The following is a 25,818-nucleotide window of genomic DNA, read 5'->3' on the forward strand; positions in this document are numbered from 1 at the left end:
TGACATTGGAGAGGTAGAAGATGACATTGGAGAGGTAGATGGGGACAGGTTGTATGGCTTTTATAGGCTGTGGTTAAGAATTTGAGTTTGGGGCTTCCCTGGTGGTGCAGTGGTTAAGAATCCACCTGCCAATGCAGGGGACACGGGTTTGAGCCCTGGTTCGGGAAGATCCCACATGCCAAGGAGCAACTAAGCCCATGCACCGCAACTACTGAGCCTGTGCTCTAGAGCCCGTGAGCCGCAATTACTGAGCCGGTGTGCCACAACTGAAGCCCGCGTGCCTAGAGCCTGTGCTCCGCAACAAGAGAAGCCACTGCAATGAGAAGCCTGCGCACCGCAACGAAGAGTAACCCCCGCTCGCTGCAACTAGAGAGAGCCCGTGCACAGCAAAGAAGACCCAATGCAGCCAAAAATAAATAAATAAAATACATTAATTAAAAAAAATTATTCAGGTTTTATCTAAGTGCAAATGTTGGGTTGTAAGTCAAGAAGGGTTAGATCTCATTTTTATTTTAAAAGGTCCCTCTAGCTACCGTTTGTAGACTGGCCTCCAGGGAGTTGAGTGAAAGTGAATTAGGGGGTATTACTGAAGTCTGCTTTTGGTGGGAGTGATTAAGTTCCATTTTTGTCATGTGGAGTTTGATGTATCTGTGGAACAGGGACATGAAGAGAGGTCCTGCAGGCAACTGGAAGCTCTGGAGAGAGGTCAGGTAGATTTGGAAGTTCTCTAGAGAAAGAAAATGATTAAAGTTGTGTGAATTTCCTCAGGAGAGATCATTTAATATTGGTTTAATATTTACTTATGTGCTGACATATTCTGCAAAAGATTATAGGCTATATCATATGTAGCTAATTATATACATTGAAAAGGGGTAAGATTTTTTTTAAAAAGCAAGGGTGGGCATAAAAGCAACATGGGTGTATCTGGTAAGAAGAGATGAAATGGGGACTAACTAAGGTCAGGTGCTGATGAATCCTTGATTTGAGAGAATGGTGAAGAAAAGGAATGATTAAACTAAAAAGAGCAATAGATATAGATGGGGTGGTGGAGGAGGGACCATGGCGCACCCCCCACCCTTTTTTTAAAAAAATAAGAGGCAGAGGAAAAGGAAGTTTGGTGCAAGGGAAGATAGACAACATTGTCACACGTTGACCAGTTTAGTAGGGTGAAGACTGAAGTCATTGGGTATAGGAAGATACTGGTAACCGTTGTGAAACAATTTCAGTAAAGAGGTGGAGGAGAAAGCTGGATTGCAATTCATCGAAGATTGTTGGGAGAGAAAGCTGACACTGAGTGGATACTATACCTGAGAAGTTTATTGGTAGGAAATAGAGGTAAACTGGGGAAAGTGGTATCCATGGAAAGTTTTTTTTTTCTGACAGGTGAAACTTTATCACCTGAGTAACAGAAGGAGATGATGTCCTAGAAGGGGATGGAGTTAGTTTTAGAAAGAATCATAAAATTTACTGAGCTCCTACAAGGCAACATTCACACTACTGGCACTGTCATACATGTTGTCTCATTTAATCCTCACAACGATCCTGTTACCCCCGTTTTACAAATAAGGAAACAACCAACCCAGCCAACCTGTGGTTTATAGCTATGAGCTAGTGGAGTTGGAACCCAGCCCTCCATTCCTCTTCCGTCACACCTATATGGAAAGCATAAGTGAAAATACAGAGACATTTCAGAGGTAAAGAAGAGAAAATTGAATTCAATGAAATAAGGATGAATCTAAGACACTAGCTGGTTAATTAGCTTTCTGAGTCGTGACATGGATCTACTTCCTTAATGCCAGGCTAGGGGCAAGAATCCAGGTGTTCTTTTCCCTTAGGCCTAATAGTTACTTTTGGCCTGCCTTTTACATGTCCTACAAATGATTTGATGTATTCTTTTTGCGAAGATGGAATTTGCTTGTTATTTGAAATGAGATACTGAGCATACAATCTTCAGAAGTTAAACTTCAGATGCTACTAAAGCTACTAAAATGATAAGGGCATTTATAACTTGGTGGGCCATCTCCCTCTCAGTTATCTTCCACATTGAAGTAGAGCCCTTGGGGTTAATGAAGGCATTCAGATCACATAAGCGTGTATAGCAAGATAATCACTTTTCATTCAACAAAAGTAAATGCAATGGCAATTTTGTGTTTTGCTTATGTTCACTTATTTTGATAGAACTTTTGTACATGACGAGAACTATTTGGTGCTACTGTATTTCTTATTTCCTCAGCCTTTGCCTTGGAAGGACATTTTAGCCATAGTCACAATAATGGCGGCTGAAGTGCAAATAGTACTTTATGAAGATGACTCAGTGGAGGTACAATATGTTGATGGTTCCAGATTGCAGCTTTCTCCCTGTGGCTCTGAATTTTTATTTGAAAAAGCACCTCCTATTTCAGCACATCCTTTACAACAACCAGAAAGAATTCGCCAAAGGACACACTTTGTTATTAGCACGTACCGAGTAAGTAAAGATGACACAAAAACTACTCTTTTTAATACTAAAATATTGTTGAGGTGGCCAGAATATGGAAAGTAGTTAGTATTCCGGATTACTGTCATTCTAAATTGATTTTCAAATCATTTTTTTAAATTACTTTGTATTTCTTTTTGTAGGAGCAGCTACAGCGAGCCCTAGATTTCCGTAACTCCTTTGCTACTTGCCCTTTTTTATCTGAAAGCATCATACCTTCTGAAAGGAAAATGGTAATATTTTTTAAACTTCATTTTTAAAACAAATATTTGAGGACAAGTAATTACAAACAGGTAGTTTAATATTTAGTCTTTTTCTTCATGACACTTTGAGCATAGACATGTTGCTATAGAACACAGGCCTATATATTTCCACAGACTAGGGTGTTTTGATATTTTGTACATTGAGACACAGAAGTTATATAGTTTCTCTCTCTGCCTTTTTTTTTCCTTTAACATCTTTATTGGAGTATAATTGCTTTACAATGTTGTGTTAGTTTCTGCTGTATAACAAAGTGAATCAGCTATACATATACATATATCCCCATATCCCCTCCCTCTTGCGTCTCCCTCCCACCCTCCCTATCCTACCCCTCTAGGTGGTCGCAAAGCACCGAGCTGATCTCCCTGTGCTAGGCGGCTGCTCCCCACTAGCTATCTATTTTACATTTGGTAGTGTATATATGTCCATGCCACTCTTTCACTTCGTCCCAGCTTACCCTTCCCCCTCCCTGTGTCCTCAAGTCCATTCCCTATGTCTGCATCTTTATTCCTGTCCTGCCCTAGGTTCTTCAGAACCATTTATATGTGTTAGCATATATATGTGTTAGATTCCATATATATTCCATATATATGTGTTAGCATACGGTATTTGTTTTTCTCTTTCTGACTTCACTCTGTATGACCGACTCTAGGTCCATCCACCCCACTACAAATAACTCAATTTTGTTTCTTTTTATGGCTGAGTAATATTCCATTGTATATATGTACCACATCTTCTTTATCCATTCGTCTGTCAATGGACACTTAGGTTGCTTCCATGTCCTGGCTACTGTAAATAGTGCTACCATGAACCTTGGGGTACATGACTCTTTTTTTCTTTTTTTTTTTTTAATTTATTTTCTTTTTGGCTGCATTGGGTCTTTGTTGCTGAGCGCGGACATTCTCTAGTTGTGGCGAGTGGGGGCTATTCTTTGTTGCGGTGCGCAGGCTTCTCATTGCAGTGGCTTCTCTTGTTGCAGAGCATGGGCTCTAGGCGCATGGGCTTCAGTAGTTGTGGCACGTGGGCTCAGTAGTTGTGGTTTACGGGCTCTAGAGCACAAGCTCAGTAGTTGTGGCGCATGGGCTTAGTTGCTCCGCGGCATGTGGGATCTTTCCAGACCAGGGCTCGAACCCGTGTTCCCTGCGTTGGCAGGTGGATTCTTAACCACTGCGCCACCTGGGAAGCCCTGTGCCACACTTTAGATTCCACATATATGTGATATCATATGGTATTTGTCTTTCCCTTTCTGACTTACTTCACTTAGTACAGTAATCTCTAGTTGTATCCATGTTGCTGCAAATGGTATGAATACTTCCCTTAATTTTAGCACACTAACATCTGTACACATAGATAGCACTGTAAATTTACCAGGCTTTCTTGACAGTAGTTTTCGTAAATCTAAGGTTTTATATAAATGGAAGGTGAAATGTGTAAATTGGCAAAAGCTTAACTGATTAAAAGACTGTTATGTGACACTTGCCATTTTTATCTTATATGAAAAGATGCAACAGGCACTGTTACCTGTTATGAATCTGTTTGCTGTTGGTCCAGATCAGTTTACCTTTGAGTAATTCGGTTTTTTTAAATGTTACCCTTTAAGGCACCCAGAATTTAGTGTGTGCTGTACCTGGCGCTATGTAGGACGAGTACCTTATACATGTTATCCTATTTAGTCCATGTGATAATCCTTTGAGGTAGCATTTCCCAAATGCTGTTCAATAATTTCAGTACCATTTATTAAATATGTAATTCGCCCTTTCCCCCCTTGTTTTGAAAACCTTATGTTATCGTATGTAACATTTTGAGATACGGTTGAGTCTGTTTCTGTGTTCTCTAAATCGTTCTGTCAGTGATTGTTATGCTGGTTCCATACCATTTAGGTTATGATTGCTTTTCATACAGTAGTGCTGGTCTTCCCTCATTTATATTCTTTTTCAGAGTAGACTTTTGGAGAGGGGCTGCAAATCTATTTATCTCTGATGCAGTGTACACTTTAAATCAAAATACGTTTAACATTAAATATAACCAAGATGATTTTTCTTTTCTGTCCTTTTTGTCAGAGTGTGTGTGTGTGTGTGTGTGTGTGTGTGTTTTATGTCTACTTTTCTAAGAAATAATCTTAACAATATCAAGTGCTCTCTGGAAAACCATATATAGGCTGACATTTTTCATTCTTTCTAGGTAGTAGAACACAAAACTTTAAGAGCTTTCTTAAGTAATATGTAAGTATCAAATGTATGGAAAAAATTGGACTGTTAACAGAAAATACCATCCCTTTTTCTCCCCTCAACTCAGCGTATCTTCACTGACATCTCAGAAGTAAGATGGCCCGATCTTGATACTGATGGTGGCATGATATGTATGCAGAGTGACACCGTGAAGATATCATCTTTAGACGGTCACGCATACCTTTGCCTGCCCAAATCTCAGCATGAATTTACAGTACATTTTTTGTGTAAAGTAAGCCAGAAGCCAGACTCATCTATAGTACTGTCAGAAAAAAATAATAAAGCCAAAAAGGACAAACTAGTTGAAAAAGCTGGCAAAATCTGTACATATGGAAGTTTTTCAGGACAGAGACTGAAGAATAAAGAAAATGAACTTTATTATCAGATCACGAAATCCAAAGAACCTTTAGAGAAGAGTTGTGTAAATGGAACTGAAGGGAGGGAGGCACTGTCTTCACCTGGGACAAAAGACACGTGTGTATACACGTGGGTAAAGCAGTGCTGGTCAGTGGCCTCCTGTCCGGAGGAATGGGAATATCCTTTGTCTTTAGCACTTCGTTTTCATAATAAAATCAGCAATATGTCTGGAACTGATGCAGATATCACCCAGAAGAGAATTTTAACTTCTGACGTTTCTGAGGAAAGAGGAAAAGAAGTTTCTGTTCTTCCCAGGGCCCTGTTACTAAGCTGTCCTGTCCCACACCTGCACAGGTAATGGAAGAATGACTTATTTGTCCTAATGCTTTTGTCAGAACCAGACCTACCTAAGGATCATTTTTCTTTCGGAATCATCTGATACCATTCATAAGGAAAGTTCAGTTGATCTAAAACTTTGCTTGTGACGGATAGTAAATAATGTCCCCGGCTAATGTGTTGCTTATATTTCTTACTTCACATCCATGCATTGGATGTTGGTGGAAGGCTGACTACACTGGGTACTTTGTTAAGCATGGAGACTGTAGAGATGAAGAGTCCCTGCTTTCTAGGAGCTTAGGGTCTAGTAAGGGTCACTATCACTGAAAAGATTATTAAAGTGTGGTAAGTGACGGCACAGAGCTCTGTGGGAGCGAGCCCTGGGAAGCATCCGCTGCTGCTCAGTGGAACCTGTTAGTTCTGTTGCTGGAGCATGGACCTGACGTGTGTGATCATGGGTTCTTTCTTTCATACATAGCCTCAGAGGACACCCTTGTCTTTGGTTAACTGACTGTAAATATGTCCATCTTCAACAGGGATAAACATGGAGAGGCTTCTGGCTGGCTAGGTACAGACCTTTTACCTTCACTAAGAAATGAATAGCCTAATGGTTATAGATTTGTAACATGAACTCTGCATAAGTAGTGTAGTAATAATGATAATAGCTAACACAGAGCACTTACTTTGTGCCAGGCATGTTATACTTTACCTATTTTGTCCTCATAGTAACCCTATGAGGTAGGTACTATTATCAACCCCATTTTGTAGAGGAACTTGAGACACAGAAATGTTGAATAACTCAAGCACAGTCTCACACCTAGTGCTTGTAGAATTGGGATATGATCCCAGGCAGTCTTCTGAGTACATATTTGTTATTGGAAACAAAAAATGGGAATGATTTTTAGCCTTGTCATGATTATGTAGTTAGAATTGGGAATTCCGGTATTATAAGTACACATCAAAAGAGATTTATGCTTCTAAATTAACAGTTTTTCAATAACTTGCCACTGGCCTTGATTGAAATCCATTATCCTTAGGCATGGCTTAACAGGCCTTCTGTTATATGGTCTTTTCGTGGGTCTGTAATCCTCACCACTCTTGCCCTTGCTTTCTCTACTCTTGCTAAACTGGACTTCTTGCGGTCCATAGAATTCTTGCCCAAGCTTTCTTTTACCACGGCACCTACTCTTTCCATGCCAGGAACACTCCTTTTATCTCTCTCAGCTCGCTAACTTATGCTCATTTTCAGGTCTTAGCATAAATAAGCCTTTCTTCCTTAGGGTCATTATTCTGAAGTCCCTAGATTGGATTAGGCTCTATACAATCCCATAGCATACAGTAATTCTCTTTTCTTTATGTTCAGTATCTACTACTTTATGTCCCTGCTAGATAGAATCTCCACTGAGGGCAGGGACCATGTCTGCTTTCTTGGGTGTCATATCCATAGTGTGTATTGCACAGTGCCTGGCTCACCATAGATATTTCAGTAAATATTTATTGTTTGAATCCTAAATTTTACAGGTTAGTGAAACTTAATTTATGTATTTATGCTGAGATTCAATAATGAGATTATTAAAAATACTAAGAAAAATACATGAAAAATAAGATTACAGTTGACTCTTGGACAACACGGATTTGAACTGTGTGGGTCCACTTATACACAGGTTTTTTCAATAAATATAGTGCTGTATTTTTATTTTTCAGATCTTTAAATGAACTAAGTATGGGGGGAAAGTTGGTGTTCGATTAGAGATCACAATTTGGGGAATCAACAGAACTAGGGTTTGAGTGCTGATTTTATCCAGACTGTTTCAGCTTCCTGCCCTCGGGTGAGTCATTTATAAACTCCTTTGTTTTTGAGGCAGAGATAACCGTACTCGGTTTTCTACTGCACTGGGGTTAGTGCCCCCAACCCCCATGTTGTTCAAGGGTCAACTGTAGTTTTAAATTTCATTAATGCACTTTCATATTAATTTTTACTTTTCTTTGATCTAATGACTTAAGCAAGAAATAAATCTTACTACAGTAGCACTGTTCTGTTCACTTCTAAAGGTAATTATGTTAGGCAACCAGAATTAATAGCTTGTATTTTGTCCTTCACAGGTGGGAGTTTTGTGATTCACTTTCACAGAGACAGTTTGTTGAAGAAGAATATTCCTATCCTGAACTAGTGAAAGTGGTTTGGTACAAGGGTATCACCTATAGGTAAGGCACTTGTGTTGCATTTGGAGCTATTTAGCAATGTCACAGAGGGTATAGGACTACCCTTGTGGATAGACTCCCCCGTGAGTACAGTTTTGCCTGGGGCCACCATTCTCCTGTGTTTGGCCCTGAGTTTTACAGATCTCTATGTGTACTAATAAAATTTAAATTAAATTAAATTTAAATTTAATTAAAACTGAATAAAATTTAATTAATAATTTTATTAGTCCACATAGATGTCTTGTGACTAATTCACATTACCCATATTCACAAGATTTTTGTGACAACTCCAAAGCCAATGAGGAATTAGTTTTGCTTGTGAATGAAATATTTTGCCAGTTATTTAGGATACCCCTTCCAAGCAATAGGGGATCTAGTCATCTGAATTAGTCATGCCAGAAGGATGCGTGTTGAGCATGGAATTAGAGGAGAAGTTAGCTAGCCTAGAAGAGATTTCAGCCACCATTCATGCCACAAATATTCACTGAATGTCTCCTCTGTGTCTGCACTATTCTATTGAATTATCCCTATTCTACCACAAAGTACACCTCGCTAGTGACTGGAATACTAGTGTTGGCTAGATTCAGAGTTTCACTTCTGTAAATAGTGCTAGAAGAGATCTGTGAAATTTTTGTTCTTTGGGGGTCTCCTTTTCCTGCATGAAAACCACCCCTTTCTCTTTTTTTTTTGTTTGTTTTTGTTACTTTTATTTAAAAAATTTTTTTATTGAAGTATAGTTGATTTACAATGTTGTGTTAGTTTCAGGTGTACAGCAAAGTGATTCAGTTATACATATATATGTATGTGTGTGTATATATATATGTATGTGTGTGTGTATGTATATATATATATATTCTTTTTCAGGTTTTTTTCCCTTAGAGATTATTACAAAATATTGAGTATAGTTCTCTGTGCTATACAGTAGGTCCCTGTTGGTTATCTATTTTTTATATAGTAGTGTGTATATGTTAATCCCAAACTCCCAGTTTATCCCTCCTGCCCTTTCCCCTTTGGTAACCACAAGTTTCTTTTCTATGTCTGTGGGTCTATTTCTGTTTTACAAATAAGTTCATTTGTTTTGTTTTGTTTTGTTTTTTAAGATTCCACATGTAAGTGATATCATATGATACTTGTCTTTCTCTGTCTGGCTTACTTCACTTGGTATGATAATCTCTGGGTCCATCCATGTTGCTGCAAATGGCATTATTTCATTCTTTTTTAAGGCCAAGTGGTATTCCATTGTATATTATACCACATCTTCTTTATCCATTCATCTGTCAACGGACATTTAGGTTGCTACTGTGTCTTGGCTATTGTAAATAGTGCTGCTGTGAACATTGGGGTGCATGTATCTTTTCGAATTAGAGATTTCGTCTTTTCTGGATATGTACCCAGGAGTGGGACTGCTGGATCATATGGTAACTCTGTTTTTAGTTTTTTAAGGAACCTCCATACTATTCTCCATAGTGGCTACACCAATTTACATTCCCACCAACAGTGTAGGAGGGTTCCCTTTTCTCCACATCCTCACCAACATTTGTTATTTGTGATCTTTTTGATGATGGCCATTCTGACTGGTGTGAGGCGATACTGCATTGTAGGGGTTTTTTTGTTTGTTTTTTTTGCGGTACGCGGGCCTCACTGTTGTGGCCTCTCCCGTTGCGGAGCACAGGCTCCAGACGCGCAGGCTCAGCGGCCATGGCTCACGGGCCCAGCCGCTCTGCGGCATGTGGGATCTTCCTGGACCAGGGCACGAACCCATGTCCCCTGCATCGGCAGGCGGACTCTCAACCACTGCGCCACCAGGGAAGCACCCTCATGGTAGTTTTGATTTGTATTTCTCTAATAATTAGCAATGTTGAGCAGTTTTTCATGTGCCTGTTGGCCATCTGTATGTCTTCTTTGGAGAAATGTCTATTTAGATCTTCTGCCCATTTTTTAATTGGGTTGTTTGTTTTTTTGATATTGAGCTGTGTGAGCTGTTTATATATTTTGGAAATTAATCCCTGGTCAGTAGCATCATTTGCAGATATAATCTCCCAGTCCATAGGTTGACTTTTTGTTTTGTTTATGGTTTCCTTTGCTGTGCAAAAGCTTTTAAGTTTAATTAGGTTTAGAGAAACTTAGAGAAATTAAAGAAACAATTCCATTTACCATCACATCAAAAAGAATAAAATACCTAGGAATAAACCTACCTAAGGAGACAAAAGACCTGTACTCCGAAAACTGTAAGACACTGATGAAAGAAATTGAAGACGACACAAACAGATGGAAAGATATACCGTGTTCTTGGATTGGAAACATCGACATTGTTAGAATGACTATACTACCCAAGGCAATCTACAGATTCATTGCAATCCCTATCAAATTAGCAACGGCATTTTTCACAGAACTTGAACAAAAAAATCTTAAAATTTGTATGGAGACACAAAAGACCCCAAATAGCCAAAGTAATCTTGAGAAAGAAAAATGGAGCTGGAAGAATCAGGCTCCCTGACTTCAGACTATACTACAAAGCTACAGTAATCAAAGTAGTATGGTACTGGCACAAAAACAGACATATAGATCAATGGAATAGGATAGAAAGCACAGAAATAAATCCACGCACCTCTGGTCAATTAATCTATGACAAAGGAGGCAAGACTATATAATGGAGAAAAGACAGTCTCTTCAATAAGTGGTGCTGGGAAAACTGGACAGCTACATGTAAAAGAATGAAATTAGAACATTCTCTAACACTATATACATAAATAAACTCAAAATGGATTAAAGACTTAAATGTAAGACTGGAAACCATAAAACTCCTAGAGGAAAATATAGGCAGAACACTCCAAAGAGTGTTCAAAAGATAAGTTGCAGTGATATCTTTTTGGATCTGTGTCCTAGAGTAATGGAAATAAAAACAAAAATAAACAAATGAGACCTAAACCCACCCCTTCTGACAATATGTTCTTCATATATGTTTCGATAAAATTGACTTGGCTTAAGTTTTTATGAATTATATACCCAATACCTTGACTGTACCTGGCTGCTCCAGGTACAGTCACCTTCTCTTAGGGGTGGCTCCTTTTACACATGGCTAACCTCATCCATCAGGTATTGATTCTACTAGTTTCATTTTTACAGAATAATATTATTTTTAGGCTCTGGAGTTGTCATATTTAACTCCTATGCAGTGGGCATTGCTTTGTTGACTATAATGTACCAGCCACTGTGAGTGGCAGTGGGATACCAGGATGATAAGACAAGATGCCTGACTTCTAGAAGTTGAGCTTAGTTGAAATAGATACATTAACCAATTCTGGGTGTTCTGTTTATTTTTTTCAGAAAAATTAATTTAGCTGTTTGATGTGCAGAGTATGAAATTATCCGTTTTTTTTAGATAGGCAAAAAAACCCCTCATACTACCTTTTTTTTTTAATATGATTGCCATCATCTATATGTTAATCTCAATGAGAAAAATATTTTTTTAATGATTATTTCTTTTCCTTAGACTTACCCACAAAAATATGAACTCAATAGAGGTTTATCCTGGAGATGGATCTGTTTTCAAATCAGAAGGAGCTTATTTGGGAAACTATTTTATATATTATTCCATTCAAGAAGGATCAGAAGAGGTAAGTTGACAATGAGGTCTCAGCTCAAGAAGATTTTTGGTACATGGCTGTTTATAAATAATTCTGAATATATATATATATATATATATATATATATAGGAAATTTGATCTTCTATAAAATTTCTTGCTACTACTTCTTAGTCTAGAGAATTAATATAATCTTACTGCCAGCATTGGCACAGTAATTACTAACTGCCTTATTTTTGCTGTATTCTCATCCAGTATTCTGTCATCCATTTGCCTAAGCAGTTTGTTTTTAAATCAGAAATTAAATTTCTTCTGTCATAGAATTTATCAATAGGAAACACTAAAACCAGCAATATTATTTGGAATCAGTATACTTCTTTGAATTAATATTTGCATATTAAAAAGCACATTCTTTTCTCTCCACATACAAGTGCTTGCATATATAAAACACCTCTTAACTCCTAAATCTTCATATACAATTAGAACATTGAACAGGATCATTCTGTTGTTGAAAACAGTGAAACATAACATGATCTATTTAATATATCAGACCAAAATGTAATCATGTGGAAATTTTGTTGATAGTCTAAATTTGCTTGTTCCCAGTCTGACATTTGAAATCCACCCTTTTATAGGGATTACTATAGTATCACACAGCTTTGCTTCGCAGGATGGAACATAATACGTTTTCTTTCTCTATTACAGAGTATTTGAGTGATAAGATTATCACGGTTGCTAGGAAGAAGACTTAAAACTAGAGCAGATTTTTTTTTAACTAGGGAAAATTTCAAACATATGCAAAAGCAGAAAGACTGGCGTAACAGACCTTCATGTACCCATTACCCAGCTTGTTCCATCTATACTTCCCACTGCCCCCTCCACTTCCTATTTATTTTTAAGTAAATCCCAAGTATCATTTTATTCATAAATATTTTAGCATATATTAGAGCAGATTCCCTGCTGAAGTCTATTTGTAGGAAAGTATTTATTCAATAAATATTAATTGAACATTCATAGGCAGGCACTCTGTTAAGCACTGGGTAAAGATGAAGCGTTCTTGCAGTCAAGAGTTCACAGTCTAGTAGTCAGTCAGTCAGGCAAACAGGCAAATGAGATGAAAGCATGACCAGTAGTGTGTGTGTGTGCGCGCGCGCACGCACGTGTGTAGTGCATGAGATGATTCAGTAAACAGGCAAATAGAATGGGTATGCATATACATCCACACTACTGACTGCTATGTATCGAGAGTTCAAACAACTACAAGGCAAATACAGAACATCTTCCTGGAGCTTCAGTTTTACTCAAAGGTGTCGTGGGGAGGGGGTGATAATTTTTATACTGAAGCAAACGTATCACATGTGCTTTGGAGATAAAACAAAACTTCCAGACAAGTTAGCTGTGCCTTGTGGTGGGCTGCTGTGGGCTTCACACACTCAGACCCCAGGGAGCAGCACATTCATTCTTCTCTGTCCACTTGAGTGAAAAGATTTAGAAACAATTTGCTTTCTTTGGGGAGTAAAATTGTTTGCTCCTTACTTTAGCCCATATTCCAAAATAAATTCCAGGTGGATTAAAGGGCTAAATGTAAGAAACCAAACTTAATATTTATTAAAAGAAAATAGGACAGTGTTTATAGTGTTGTGATAGGGAAGGCCTTCTTAAGTACAATACACAAAACCAGAAGGCATAAAGGAAAGTTTGATCAGCTTGAAATTTTTAAATGTATGTTAAATTTTAAATATTTAACTTCTGTTAAATTAGATAAAGTAAAAAAGACAAAGGCCTGGAAGAAAATATTGTACACTATAAATCATTAATAAAAAGACCAGAAAAAAACCTAACAGAAAAATGAGCAAAGGATAAGAATGATTATGCCATGTAACCCATAGTATTTGAAAACATGTTCAGCTTTACTACTTGCATCAAAGAAATGCAGATTAAAATAACAATGATATAATATTTTTCACTCATCAAATTGTCAAAAGGTTGATAATATCTACTGCCAGCAAGGGTATGGGGGAAAGGGGTGCTTTCATAGTGTTGATTGGAGTGTAAATTGATTCAGCCTTCATGAAGGCCAACTTGATAATACCAAGTAAAATTGGCTAGAAATTCTGCTTCTAAGGTATCTATCCTAGAAAACTATGAGCACATATATACAAAGAAGCATGGCCAAGGATGTGGACTGTGGTCTTGTTTGTAGTAGTGAAAAACTGGTAGTGATCTAAATGTTCATCAGTAGAAAATGGTGAAATAAGCTGTGGTGATCAGGTCATGGGAATGTTGGAAGCAGTTTAAAAGAATGAGGAAGATGTAGACGCATAGAAAGACAGATACTGAAAGATCTCCAAAATGCTGTTGAGTGAAAAAAAAGTTGCATGAGAAGATGTACAATGATATCTTCTGTGTAAAGAACAAAAAACAAACCCCAAACCCAATTATATTACTGTATATAATACACGTGTAAATGCACAGGGAAAGATCTGGGCAGATAAAAACTAAACTGAAGTGGTTACTTTTGGGGAGGAATCTGGGATTTTGTGAGGGAGGAAGAGTCGGGAGGGGCTGAAATCTTATATTTTTGAACTCTTCCCCCCCCCCAAAATGTAGTAATGTATCATTGCTTGTATAATTAAAAATTTAAAGAGGAAAGATTGACAGGGACTGACAGTGCTTCCATAGAGATAAACGCTTGGTGCCTTGGGTCCACATAAGGAAGGGTACCTGACCCTGTTTGGGAGGCTCCAGGAAAGCCTTCTGGAGGAAGACATGGCAGGAGGAGTTATGCAAAAGAGGGATGGATGTTAGAGGAGCATATAGCTAAGGGAACACTGTTCTTGCTCAACTCTTTGCATGGCTGGCCTTTTGTCATTAGACTTTCTATTTGAATGCCACCTCCTCAAGGAAGCTTTTCCTGACTATCCAGCTTAAAGAAGCTACCTTATGACACTCCCTATCAAGGTACCCTCCTCTTTTTTTCTTCTTGGCATTTAGTACTTTGTGACATTTTCATATTGATCAGTGTTTGTTTACTAACTAACCCACCTAGAGGTAAGCCTTGTCTTGTTCAACACACTATTTTGCTAGTGCATAGAACAGTAGATAAATGTCATCTAACTGGAGGCAAGAGTCTGGGGCCAGTATGGAATGTTGAAGGAAATGAAAATGCTGTGGTAGGCTGTAGTAGACTAAAACAGAGGTAGAATGGTGGGGGATATGTCCACAGAAGAGATTAGACCAAGTTGAGCCAGTTCACTAATGGAGCATGAGAAACCCTATTGCTTTTGGAGAGCCACTGAAGGATTTAAGTAGGGAAGTGACATCATATTTTTGTTAGGTCTTTTCAGAGGAAGATGAACTGAGATGGGGAAGCAGTGGCACTTCAAGCTGTAGAACCAGTTAGAAGACATGTATAGTAGTGCAGAGAAGGAAGTATTAGGGCCAGGCAGTGGTAATGAGAATGGAAAGATACGAATGGACCCAAGAAATATTAAGGAGACAGAACTAATGACTGAACGGGATATTGGGGATGGGGAAGGAGTTGAAAATGATGCCAAGTTATTGAATTAATCAGTGAGTGGTGGTACCAGGCACTGGATTAAACCAAAAAAATTTTTAAACCGAAAGTGTATTGATGATGGCATTTTTTGAACTTACCAAGAGATTTCCATAAAAGATTTAAATTCTATTATAGTTCAGTCCCATCTGCCTGATAGTAATTGAAAGAAACTCTTAATTGTAAGATGCATCTTTATTTCAGAGAGGTTAAATTGTGAAAAATAAGCATTTTAGAATTGATGAAATTAGGCAGTGGAAAAAGACAAGAACCTTCGAGGGACTCAGTATCCGATAGAGAAGGACATAAATAATTAAGGTGTGATATTTTGAGTGCCTACCATGTGACTTAGCCCACTGTGCTCATAAATGCTGAGGATACAGAGGTCAGCAAAACAGATTCAGCCCCTACCTTCACGAAGCTCCATTCTAGCAGAGAAGACCAACATTAAGTATAAAACATTAAATTGCAATTGTAATGGAAACCAAGAAGCAGGAATAGAGGTTTTCTGTGCTTGTAGACATAACTAGGGGGTTTCACCTAGCGTATGGGACCTCCTTAATGGCTTCCCTGATGCTGAAGGAAAAGTAGGAGTTAGTCAGACAAAGGGAGGCGATGGAGGGAGGGAGCTGAGTTCTAGGAAGAGGGAATAACATGTAATGATTGACATACCAGAGGTAAATATGAAGTAGGAGGGAGGGAAAAAAAATGCAGATTTTGAAGGAAAGGTAATTTCATTTTGACATGTTGAAGTTGAAATGTCTTTGTAATATCCGGTAGATATTTAGATATTCAAGTCTACAGTCCAGGATAAAAGAGGAGAGATTATTTTTTGAGTACCATACTATAGACTAAATTCTGTCCCAGTTGCTTTATATATGTATTATTTTATTAATCCTCGGGACAATGTGGATGGTAGGTAGTATCCCCATTTCATAGGTTGTAGGCACTGAGACTTAACACAAGTTTGTATAACCTGCCCATCATTATAGTAGTAAAAGGCACACCTGTGATTTGAATCCAGCTCCGACTTTGAAGCTTATTTTCTCTCACTGATGGTAGAGTATGGGCAACACTCTCTTGTGGTTCAATTCAGACCTCTACTACTACTTAGCCCTCAAGCCTCAGTTTCCTTATCTAAAAAATAGACATTAATATTTCATATCTCTCAGGATTATTTTGAGGAGTAAATGAGATAATCCTTTGTAAACTACATAGCATAGCACCTAGCACATAGTATCATCTGTTTAATAAATGTTAGTTGTTGCTGTTGTGATATTTATTATGCACACAGTTTTGGACCCTCCTGGGATTACCCAAGAAGAAACAGGAAATCAGAAGAGAAGGCTGGAGACAGAGTCCTGGTAAACGCTAGCATGAAAGAGTCTCAGAAAGGAAATTCAGAGGGAATAACAAAACAACATTTTTTTCTAATTCAAGAAGTTGAGCTTGTAAATAATAATGTTGTCTTACACAAACTAGCAATTGTTCTTCCATTAATAAAATACAAGAAAATGATATAGTCATTCAATTAAAATAGTAATTAAAACAGTTTTTTAAGCCTATTTAGCCACCGCCGCCTTTTTTTTTTTTTTTTCCAGTCTAAAGGGAAAAAGGGGCTTATGGTAGGTTTCCTGTTAATGCACAGGGAAATTAGTTCGTTAATTTGAGTACAGCCAAGATTTAAATTGAGCAGTAAGTTATAGGCTATTAGAATGTAATTTTTGAGTAGGATAACTTATGATAGGAGGAATTCTAGACTTTTAAAAAAAAAAGGGAAAATGGAAAAGCATCATAAAATACCTTTTAAAGTTACCTTTTATGGGCTATTGATTAACTTAAAATAACTGCTTGCCTTTTCACTGTATAAATACGTATTTTAAGGAAAAAAATAGCTAAGTAATAATGGCCAAAATTTATTATTGAATCTTTTTTAAACTAATTTTCAGAGAGAAGAGAAAACTTATTCAGTAAATAACCTTCCTCCAGATAGACCAGGAAGTCCATTTTCTGTTTGTTCTCTAATTAAACAGGCAACCAGGTAAGTGCTTCACATTCAACTGAATCAAGTGTTATGTGTCTGAGAAACTTGATACATTTTCTAGTGGTTCAGATAAGATTAAGAATTGGTGGGTACAGTGGAAATGTCTTTAGTAAAATCTGTCAACTTTTCTAGTCTCATCATTTATAAAATAAAGTGATCACAATGTCATTATAAGAGTACTTCTTGGCACTTCCCTGGTGGTCCAGTGGCTACCACACTCCCAATGCAGGGGGGCCCAGGTTCGATCCCTGGTCAGGGAACTGGATCCCACGTGTTGCAACTAAGAGTTTGCATGCCACAACTAAAAGATCCTGCATGCCGCAGCTAAAGATCCCACATACCACAACAAAAATCCCTTGTGCCACAACCAAGACCCGGCACAGCCAAATAAATAAATAAAGATTAAAAGAACAGCAACAACAAAATCCCAATTATTTAAAAAAAAAAAGTACTTCTGGCTTTGAAATTTGAAGTTAAATATGGAGAAACATCCACATATGGCAAGCAACTGCTGGAAGAAAATAAGTGCCTTTTCTCTAGGTAAGTGTGGCATCATTATTGTTCCTTGGAATCAAGTTGAAGATTTGATGATACATTTGAATTTTCATACTTCGTTATTATCCTAGAGTAATAACGATTTCTGAGAATGAACAGAAGGTGAACTGTAGTTTGGTTCTTTGGTTCATGTTTTTTAATTCATTAATCAGTCTGTGGCACCGAGAGGAATGAAAGTGGATTGTTGAATTAAATTATTTGTTTTATAAACTTATGTTTAAGCAACTTCTAAAGTAGATTTGAAGGAGCAGAACTGGTCATTTGATTTTCTAGGGACAGTTGATTCACATCCCCACCACTCTTAGACTATGCTAAACCTTTCAGGTGCTGTGAATCTGTCACTTCTTAAAAAGGAGCAAATTCTGAAAATCCTCTCCATTTGGAGTCATTTCATTGCTAAAAATTAGAGGAATAACCTTAATTATGTAAGATTAGCACAAAGGGAAGCAACAGTAGTAGTTCCCTTCTAGGGGCTTAAGGAAGAAAGAGGTCCAAACGTATTTTTGTGGAAACGAGTTACTTGCCTAAAATGTTGTATAGCAGTGAGAATGGGTTGCTAGAATTGGAAAATGACATTATTTGCAAATGTTTAAGTAGTATTTTTCTTGTTCACAGAATTCTTCAGCATTGTGCCAAGATGAAGCTTTCTTTAAGCCATAACTATCATATATGCTGCTGGAAAATGGTATCTTAAATTATTTTAAAAGCAAGATATTTTTAATTGCTTTATTATTTGTATACATACATATAAGTTCAAATTACTTTCATCTAAGTCATGTGAGAAAGTCTTTGTAATATTAATACTGGTTTATTTAAAAAATCCATTTAATAGATAAACACTGCAAAACTGGGCTTTTATGTTATACTTTTACTGTATATAGTTTGTTGTTTCTTTTTTCTTAGAGGGGTAGGACAGGGGAATTGATTGGATTTGAAGTATGTGAAAACATAGTTATTTTGAAACATATTACAGTATTCATTCTATTTCCATAACTGTAAAAGTAAATTTTTTTTAATGCTGACTTGGAGGAAGTGATTCTCAGACCTTGATTTCTGTATCTATACTGCTTTGATTATAAACCTATATGTTGCTGTAGTTCCTAATCTTTGTCCATTTTCTATGTAAAGTTCAGCAGAATGGTGACTTTCCAAAGGTATTAGTACTTAATCTGCTTACAATAGACTCTTTTGGGTAGCCACTTCTGGAAAAGTCAAAACATCCATAAGGGTTCTACAATATTCAACTTCTGAATGAGAATCTGAAGTTGCCTCAGTGTTCATTAATCATTTCAATCTTATTAGTGGATAACTGTCTTTCCTGCTATTTTTATTTTCTGGTTTTAGGTACCTGGGATAAATGATAGCAATATACTGCCTTTGCTTTTGAGAGAATCGTTCATACCCAACGTGGGAAGATTTCTTGCATACTCTGATGACAAAGTACATGCTGTCTTTTTAGATGGCATTACTCTAACCCTGAATTGGAATTTCAGCTCTCTTATTGAAAAGAGACAGGTAATTATACTTCAGACTGAAATCTATTTTTTATTTATTTATTTTTAATCTGTGGAAATAGAAAATGAAGTACCACAGTATCTCTATTTTTTGAAGTATAAAATCTGTCAAGAGGCTTTACTGATCTCATTGGATTTCCTAGCAGAAATCAGAAAGATGTGACAAATCGTCATTTTTATAAATGTAACTCATTATAGAGAGAGGGACTAGTATTTTTGTTCTTTTGATAATTATCTATATAAGGGTGGTGGTTAAATAATACCCATATCCCATGTAAAACAAAACTTTTAAGTTAGTCAAAATAAAGTGTTAATGATTCGTCTACTTCTTTTTTTTTTTTTAACTGAAAATTAATTAAAAAGAAGGTTTTGTTTTTCAGTTCTAGAATACTAAAACTTTCCTTTCCTCCTTGCTTCTTAAGGTAAATCGAGGTCTCAATTTATGTTGGTGTAAGTTAACTTTTCCTGATGGACAAAATCAGTTAATTCAGATTCAACACCCTGGACCATATGAAAGGTACTGGAAAGCAATTAAAAAAATAATTTCATGTTAGTAAACAACTTCCTTTTAGAGAGGAAGCATAAAAACATTATTTAAATGTTGTATATATTTTTAGTTTTTCCATGTGGAAAATGCATAAAGTCATTTCAGCAGGTTTCAGTAGCTGCATTGTTTTTGTTTTTGTTGTTTTGGCCATACCGTGTGGCTTGTGGGATCTTAGTTCCCCGACTGGTGATCAAACTCACGCCCCCTGTAGTGGAAGCGCAGAGTCTTAACCACTGGACCTCCAGGGAATTCCTCAGCAGGTTTCAGGGTTTACAGTTATATTGGTCTCTAGCATAACTAAATAGATCAGGTCAGCTTTAATCATTTCCATTTGTATTCTAGTGATTTTTCAAAAGAAATGTGTTATAGATATAACTGGCTTGCTGTGGAGGTTGGACTGTGGTCAGCTGTGTTAACCAGTTAACTAATTAATCCCCTAACCAATTTAAACTAAGGCTTACAGCCACAAATAACTAAACTTATGTATTATTTCTGTAAAGTGAAATAAAACAAACTATCTAACGATTATTCTTAAAATGGAGAAGATTCTTGAGATCAGCTTTTTATGAATATACTTTTTCTCTTTTGGCTTATGTAATTTGTTATAATCATCATTCTCTTTGTGATGTTCTTGACATGTTAGTGATTTTGCTTGAGGATGTTCACAAAACAATTGCTTTTTTTACCTCTTGAATTTATTTTTCTGTTGGGAGTTATTGCATTTTGGTTTAAATGCTCCAACATTCATTGCTAGTTTGAATAATTTGCCTCAAAAGATAGTGTCTGTTTAGCAAACATTAACTATTTATTTCAGCCAGTCACTCCAAATCATTCGTTTTATTGAACTTGATACTTGTTTTGTGTGTTTGATGAGTTATATGTAATTCTGGATGTGTGTGTGTGTGCATTAACAGGTGTGTTCTGGTTTAAATTTTAGAAAGCAAATGCTCACTTAGTCTTGTGTGTAAAGACATTTTCATGATAAAATTTAATGAAATTCATTTTACTTTGAAAAACTAAAAGGAGAATTTAGGTATTAGAACTTTGAATGAAATCCAAGTGTTAACCTGTGTTCTGATTCTTAAATCTCATCTTTATTAATCATATATGTGAGTAAATCATCTTATTCCTGATGAATGAGAAAAACTTGCTTTTTCTTTTTCCAATGAAAACGATTTAAAAATTGCCCTACTTTAGAATTTTTTCTTTATTCTTTTTTCCCAAACCATCTTAATGATTTTTCCAATTTTTAAATGCTTTTATAAATATTCTACAAGTTCGTTTTTCAAATATCTGTCTTAATGTATTCAATCTAGATATGTGACAACAGTAATATCATGGTGCAGAAGACTGACCCAGACTAGTCAGAAAGAAATGCCTACACATCCTTCATCTTCTGTTCCGGAAGAAAACTGGTATTTGTATTTATTTTAAACTTAATCTGTGTAGAAGAGCCAAGTAATCCTCAAAAATTAAAATGTTAAAAGGTAAACTGACTCTTTTTCCCAAAAAAACTTAGTTAAATATATTTAACTCCTATGATGTTTTGATAGCTTAAATCTTGAAAATATCTTTAATTGGATATCTCACTTATTACCTTTCATCATAGTATATTTCATCTGAAGATTTGAAAACTTCATATCAAAATGGGTGACTCTTTTAGTGTAATAAATTCATCCTGAAAACTTTATGGAAAAATTTAGAGGATATATATTTTTTTTATCTTAGTAATATTAAAGGAAATAAAATGTTGACTAACATAACAAGCTTTCAGGAAAAGTTGATTTTTAAATAATTTCTATTATATTAATTGCCTCCCCCAAATTAATTGATAAATCAACAAATAAAGCAAGATTTCAGTCCCTCCTGTGTGCCTTTCAGTGTGTAGGGGACTAGAACTGGGCTCCGAAGGAATATTTAGGGAAATTAAGACATTTTAGGGAGGAAGCAAGGGCAGAGGTAAAAAAGGGTATTTTGGCTTGTGGAGATAGTAAGAAGTTAGTTTTTATGGAGCAGACACTTACCTGCTTGGGTGTAGTGTGACTCTGATGGATAGGAATAGACCTTGTAATCAATAGAGGAGTTCAGACTTCATAGAATTACAAGTTCCTATATGGAAAAATGACAGGAAGAAAGAGCCTTAGGAAGGTTAGTGTCACTGCAAGAGTATAATCTGATTATATTGGAAAAGAAGGATATCAGGAACAATTTAGGAAGCTTTAAATTAAAGTAAGTTGTAAGAGGACTTACCTGGTGGTCCAGCTGTTAAGACTCCGAACTCTCAATGCAGGGGGCCCAGATTGGATCCCTGGTCAGGGAACTAGATCCCACATGCCGTAACTAAGAGCCCACATGCTGCAGCTAAAGATCCTGCGTGCCGCAACTAAGACCTGGCACAGCCAAATAAATAAATAAAAAGAATAAAGTAAGCTGTAAGGTGTCTTAGTGCATGGTGCATGGTGAAAAAATATATATACAATAAGCTTGATTCTTATCACCTTTTCCTAAGTTACTTAGAGAAAGAGGTACAATCAAATCAGTAGATGTTATTTGAATATCCAGATATCTTAAGGATTCAGCTTTCCAGGTCCCGCTCTTCAGCTACAGTTTAGGAGCAGAAAAGTTGCCTTAATAGCTAGCAAAAAACATAGTTGGGAAGAAAGGGAAATTGTACATGGCTATAAAATTGGTTACTTCATCATTGCTCAGCTGGCAAAGTTTGTAAAATGCTAGGCTTTTTATTTGAAAGCTTAGAAGAGGATAACTGTCAAGACAAACTGAGAAGTGAGGGGGTAAGAGAAGTACAGATTGGTGAAAGCAGCTATGGGTGGAAGCAACGCGGAGCAGAGGGGAGACAGGAATTGAGGAGTGGGGAGGGGAGATACAGCACTTGAACAGCTCCATTCCCCTCCCAAAGCCTAAGACATCTCCACAGAATCAGATGATTCTTGTTTTCTTGTCAAAGTGGATAGGTTGAAGGGAGAGAAGAGATCGCATAATAAACAGTTACCTAAATTGTATTTCAGCTGTAAACATAATATACAGCTACCTAAATTGTATTTCAATATTTTATTTCCAACTCACCCTATATTATTAGCTTACTCGTTCAACTTTTTAATAGGAATGCTTGTCAAAAAATAGTACAGGAGATATTTTATAAGACGTTGGTTTATCATATGAGTGACAGCATTAAAGGTAGTTTGTACGGTTCTGGGTGTACCCAGAAAATGTGTCTCATGTTTAAAAAAGGCAGGGGGAGTGTGTTTTGCAATGATGAAGAGTCGGCGGGTTTTGGAGTAAGTCACATCCAGGTTTTTACTACGGATGCTTAAAATGATGAAAGGTCTCTTTTATTCTCCGTTCATAGGCTGTAGTACAAGGAAAGAGTGCAGGCTGATGAGGTGCATGTGGTCCATTGTGTATGGTCCATTGTCTGCCAGTAAAGCAGACAAGTCGTATACCCTATTGTGAGCTGTGAAAAGACTTTTCTAGTGACTTGAATAAAGAGATGTTTTAGCATGAATGTCCTCATTAATTTTGCAAAGCTAGTCCAGTTACACTATTTTCTAGTTGTGTGCCACTGCTCATATTTCATCTAGTGATGAGGGAAAACACAAAGAACACACACGTAAGAGGTTCTGCTGGATTTGTGTACATTTAGCCTTCTATCCCACACCAGTTGCCCCAATATCTGTTTCTGTGGAACATGGTAAGGGCTGATGTTCATATATTAACCCTTCAAGTCAAGAAGAGAATGTTTAGTATACTGTGCTTAAGAAAACAATGAAATGGTAGTCTATTCCAGAAGAAATTTAATAGAAAGTAGTCATTATGTTTTGACACCTAATTCAGTCGTATAAAAAGTTGGCCCTGGAGACCGTCCATTCCCTAAGAGTTCCATAAAAATGAGGTCTTAACTATATGTGTAAGATCCCTTCTCCTCCAAAGAAACTATCTAGGTATGAAGATCAGAAAATTAAATAGTTCAAGAGAAAGCATTACAAAGAAGTTTATGATTAATTAACATACTGCTGTAGGAATTCAAAGGAGAGAGTATTTCTTTCATAGAAGTGATGAGATTTTAGTAGGTTTTTAAAGTTTTAGTAAACCTTGAGGAGGAAAGTAGAAGATATGCCATGTCAGTACTGAGTTGTAGCAGGAAGGCTCATTACCTTCAAACCTCAATACTTAATTCAAAAGTCCTGGAGGTGGAGGACTTTTATTCACTTGCCTTACTCATGAAAGGCACTGAGTAAGCATCAGTTGAATCAAGGTGATTTGTTGCTAAATAAAGCCAATATAAAGAGAATTCTTAACCTCTAGGTTCTTATGTCAAAAATTCTAACCTTTATGAAAAAAAATTAAGTATGCTCATTTGAAATATTGTGGATATAAAAGAATCAGACAACTAGCATGAAGTTTTTTTTGCACAGGTCTGTGGCTTCTGAACTTGAAAAGATACAGAAGTTTAACTGTATCCTTTAAACAGAATGTATTGTCCTGCATAATTTCTCTCTTTCCATTGTAGGCTTAATTCATGACTCTACTTTATATTAATCCGTACTTATATATTACAGAGCTTTATTGAATAATATTTAAGATTGTAATTTAAGATGTATCTTGTCTATAGGAGGTACATCATGTTAGCATTTGTACTTTTCATTGGGTTTAACTCAGCAAAGGACAGTGAACTGGGGTTAAGATGTCCTATGGAGACTTTCACACTTATATAATTATATTCTAAATTATAACTGAGAACTATCTCTGACTTCTTTCTTTTTTTAAATTTGTAGGATTTTTATATACTATTATTTGTAAAAAAATTTCAGCTTTATTGAGGTATAATTGAAAAAATTATAAGATACTTAAATAGTATATCATAGTGACCTGACACACATACACATTGTAAAAGGATCACCCTATCTTGTTAATTAACACATATATCACTTCACATATCTATCTTCCTCCTCTCCTCTACCTCACCAACCCTCCCGGGGTAGATGGTGGTGAGAACATCTGATTTCCACCCTCCCAACAAACCTCAGTCATACAACACAGTGTTATCAGCTACAGTCACCATGTTATACATTAGATCCTCAGACCTTATTCATCTTATAGCTGAAAGTTCATATGCTTTTACCAACCTCTCCCTCTTTCCCCACCCCCAGCCCCTGGCAACTACCAGTCTACATTCTGTTTCCATGAGTTTGACTTTTTAAAAAATTCCACATATGAGTGACACCATGTATTTGTCTTTCTCTGTCTAGCTTAGTTCACTTAGCAAAATGCTGTCAAGGTCCATCCGTGTTGTTGCAAATGTCAGAATTTCCTTCTTTCTCATGGCTGAGTAGTATTCCATTGTGTGTATATATATGTACCACATCTTCTTTATCCATTCATCCAACAGTGGACACTTAGGTTGTCTCCATATCTTGGCTATTGTGAAAAATGCTGCAGCAAACAAAAGAGTACAGCTATCTCTTCAATAGACTGTTTTCATTTCTTTTTTTTTGTTTTTGTTTTTGGTTTTTTTGTGGTACGTGGGCCTCTCACTGTTGTGGCCTCTCCCGTTGCGGAGCACAGGCTCCAGATGCGCAGGCTTAGCGGCCATGGCTCATGGGCCCAGCTGCTCCGCAGCATGTGGGATCTTCCCGGACCGGGGCATGAACCCGTGTCCCCTGCATCGGCAGGTGGACTCGCAACCACTGCTTCACCAGGGAAGCCCCGACTGTTTTCATTTCTTTTGGATATATACCCAGAAGTAAGATTGCTGGATCATATGGTAGTTCTATTTGTAAATTTTTGAGGAAACTTCCATACTGTTTTCCACAGTGGCTGTACTAATTTATATTTCTACCAAGGTACACAAGGGTTCTCTTTTCTCCATATCCTTACCAACACTTGTTATGTCTTATCTTTTTGATGATAGCCATTCTAACAGGTGTGAGGTGATAGCTCATTGGTTTTGATTTGCATTTCCCATGATGATTAGTGATGTTGAGCACCTTTTCATGTACCTGTTGGCCATCTGTATGTCTTTGGAAAAGTACCTATTCAGTTCCTCTGCTCATTTTTTAATTGTTTTTTTTTTTTTTTTTTTTTTTTTTTGCTATTGAGTTGTATGAGTTGTTTGAATATCTTGGATATTAACCTCTTAT

The 25,818-nt window shown here is 36.8% G+C and overlaps 1 protein-coding gene and 1 long non-coding RNA gene across 2 annotated transcripts in view; one reads left to right on the top strand and one right to left on the bottom strand.

Annotated features, from left to right (window-relative positions):
• The window catches only part of C3H5orf34 (chromosome 3 C5orf34 homolog), a 30,905-nt gene that overhangs the window by 1,354 nt on the left and 3,733 nt on the right, over nt 1–25,818 (top strand). Inside the window, exons 2-12 of the mRNA XM_060007059.1 lie at nt 2,234–2,467; nt 2,620–2,709; nt 5,033–5,676; nt 7,762–7,863; nt 11,354–11,477; nt 16,950–17,041; nt 18,215–18,284; nt 18,944–19,114; nt 19,536–19,630; nt 20,977–21,075; nt 24,094–24,134. Of these exons, the coding sequence (XP_059863042.1) occupies nt 2,273–2,467; nt 2,620–2,709; nt 5,033–5,676; nt 7,762–7,863; nt 11,354–11,477; nt 16,950–17,041; nt 18,215–18,284; nt 18,944–19,114; nt 19,536–19,630; nt 20,977–21,075; nt 24,094–24,134 (1,723 nt within the window). The 5' untranslated portion in view covers nt 2,234–2,272. The remainder of the gene's footprint in view (nt 1–2,233; nt 2,468–2,619; nt 2,710–5,032; nt 5,677–7,761; nt 7,864–11,353; nt 11,478–16,949; nt 17,042–18,214; nt 18,285–18,943; nt 19,115–19,535; nt 19,631–20,976; nt 21,076–24,093; nt 24,135–25,818) is intronic.
• LOC132422262 (uncharacterized) lies at nt 691–22,012 on the bottom strand. Its single transcript, XR_009518837.1, has 3 exons — nt 21,911–22,012; nt 21,685–21,769; nt 691–727 (listed from the first exon to the last, which is right to left on the bottom strand). It is a non-coding gene; the product is annotated as an uncharacterized lncRNA (long non-coding RNA).

Source organism: Delphinus delphis, chromosome 3 (assembly GCF_949987515.2).
Source record: "Delphinus delphis chromosome 3, mDelDel1.2, whole genome shotgun sequence".
Classification (NCBI taxonomy): domain Eukaryota; kingdom Metazoa; phylum Chordata; class Mammalia; order Artiodactyla; family Delphinidae; genus Delphinus; species Delphinus delphis.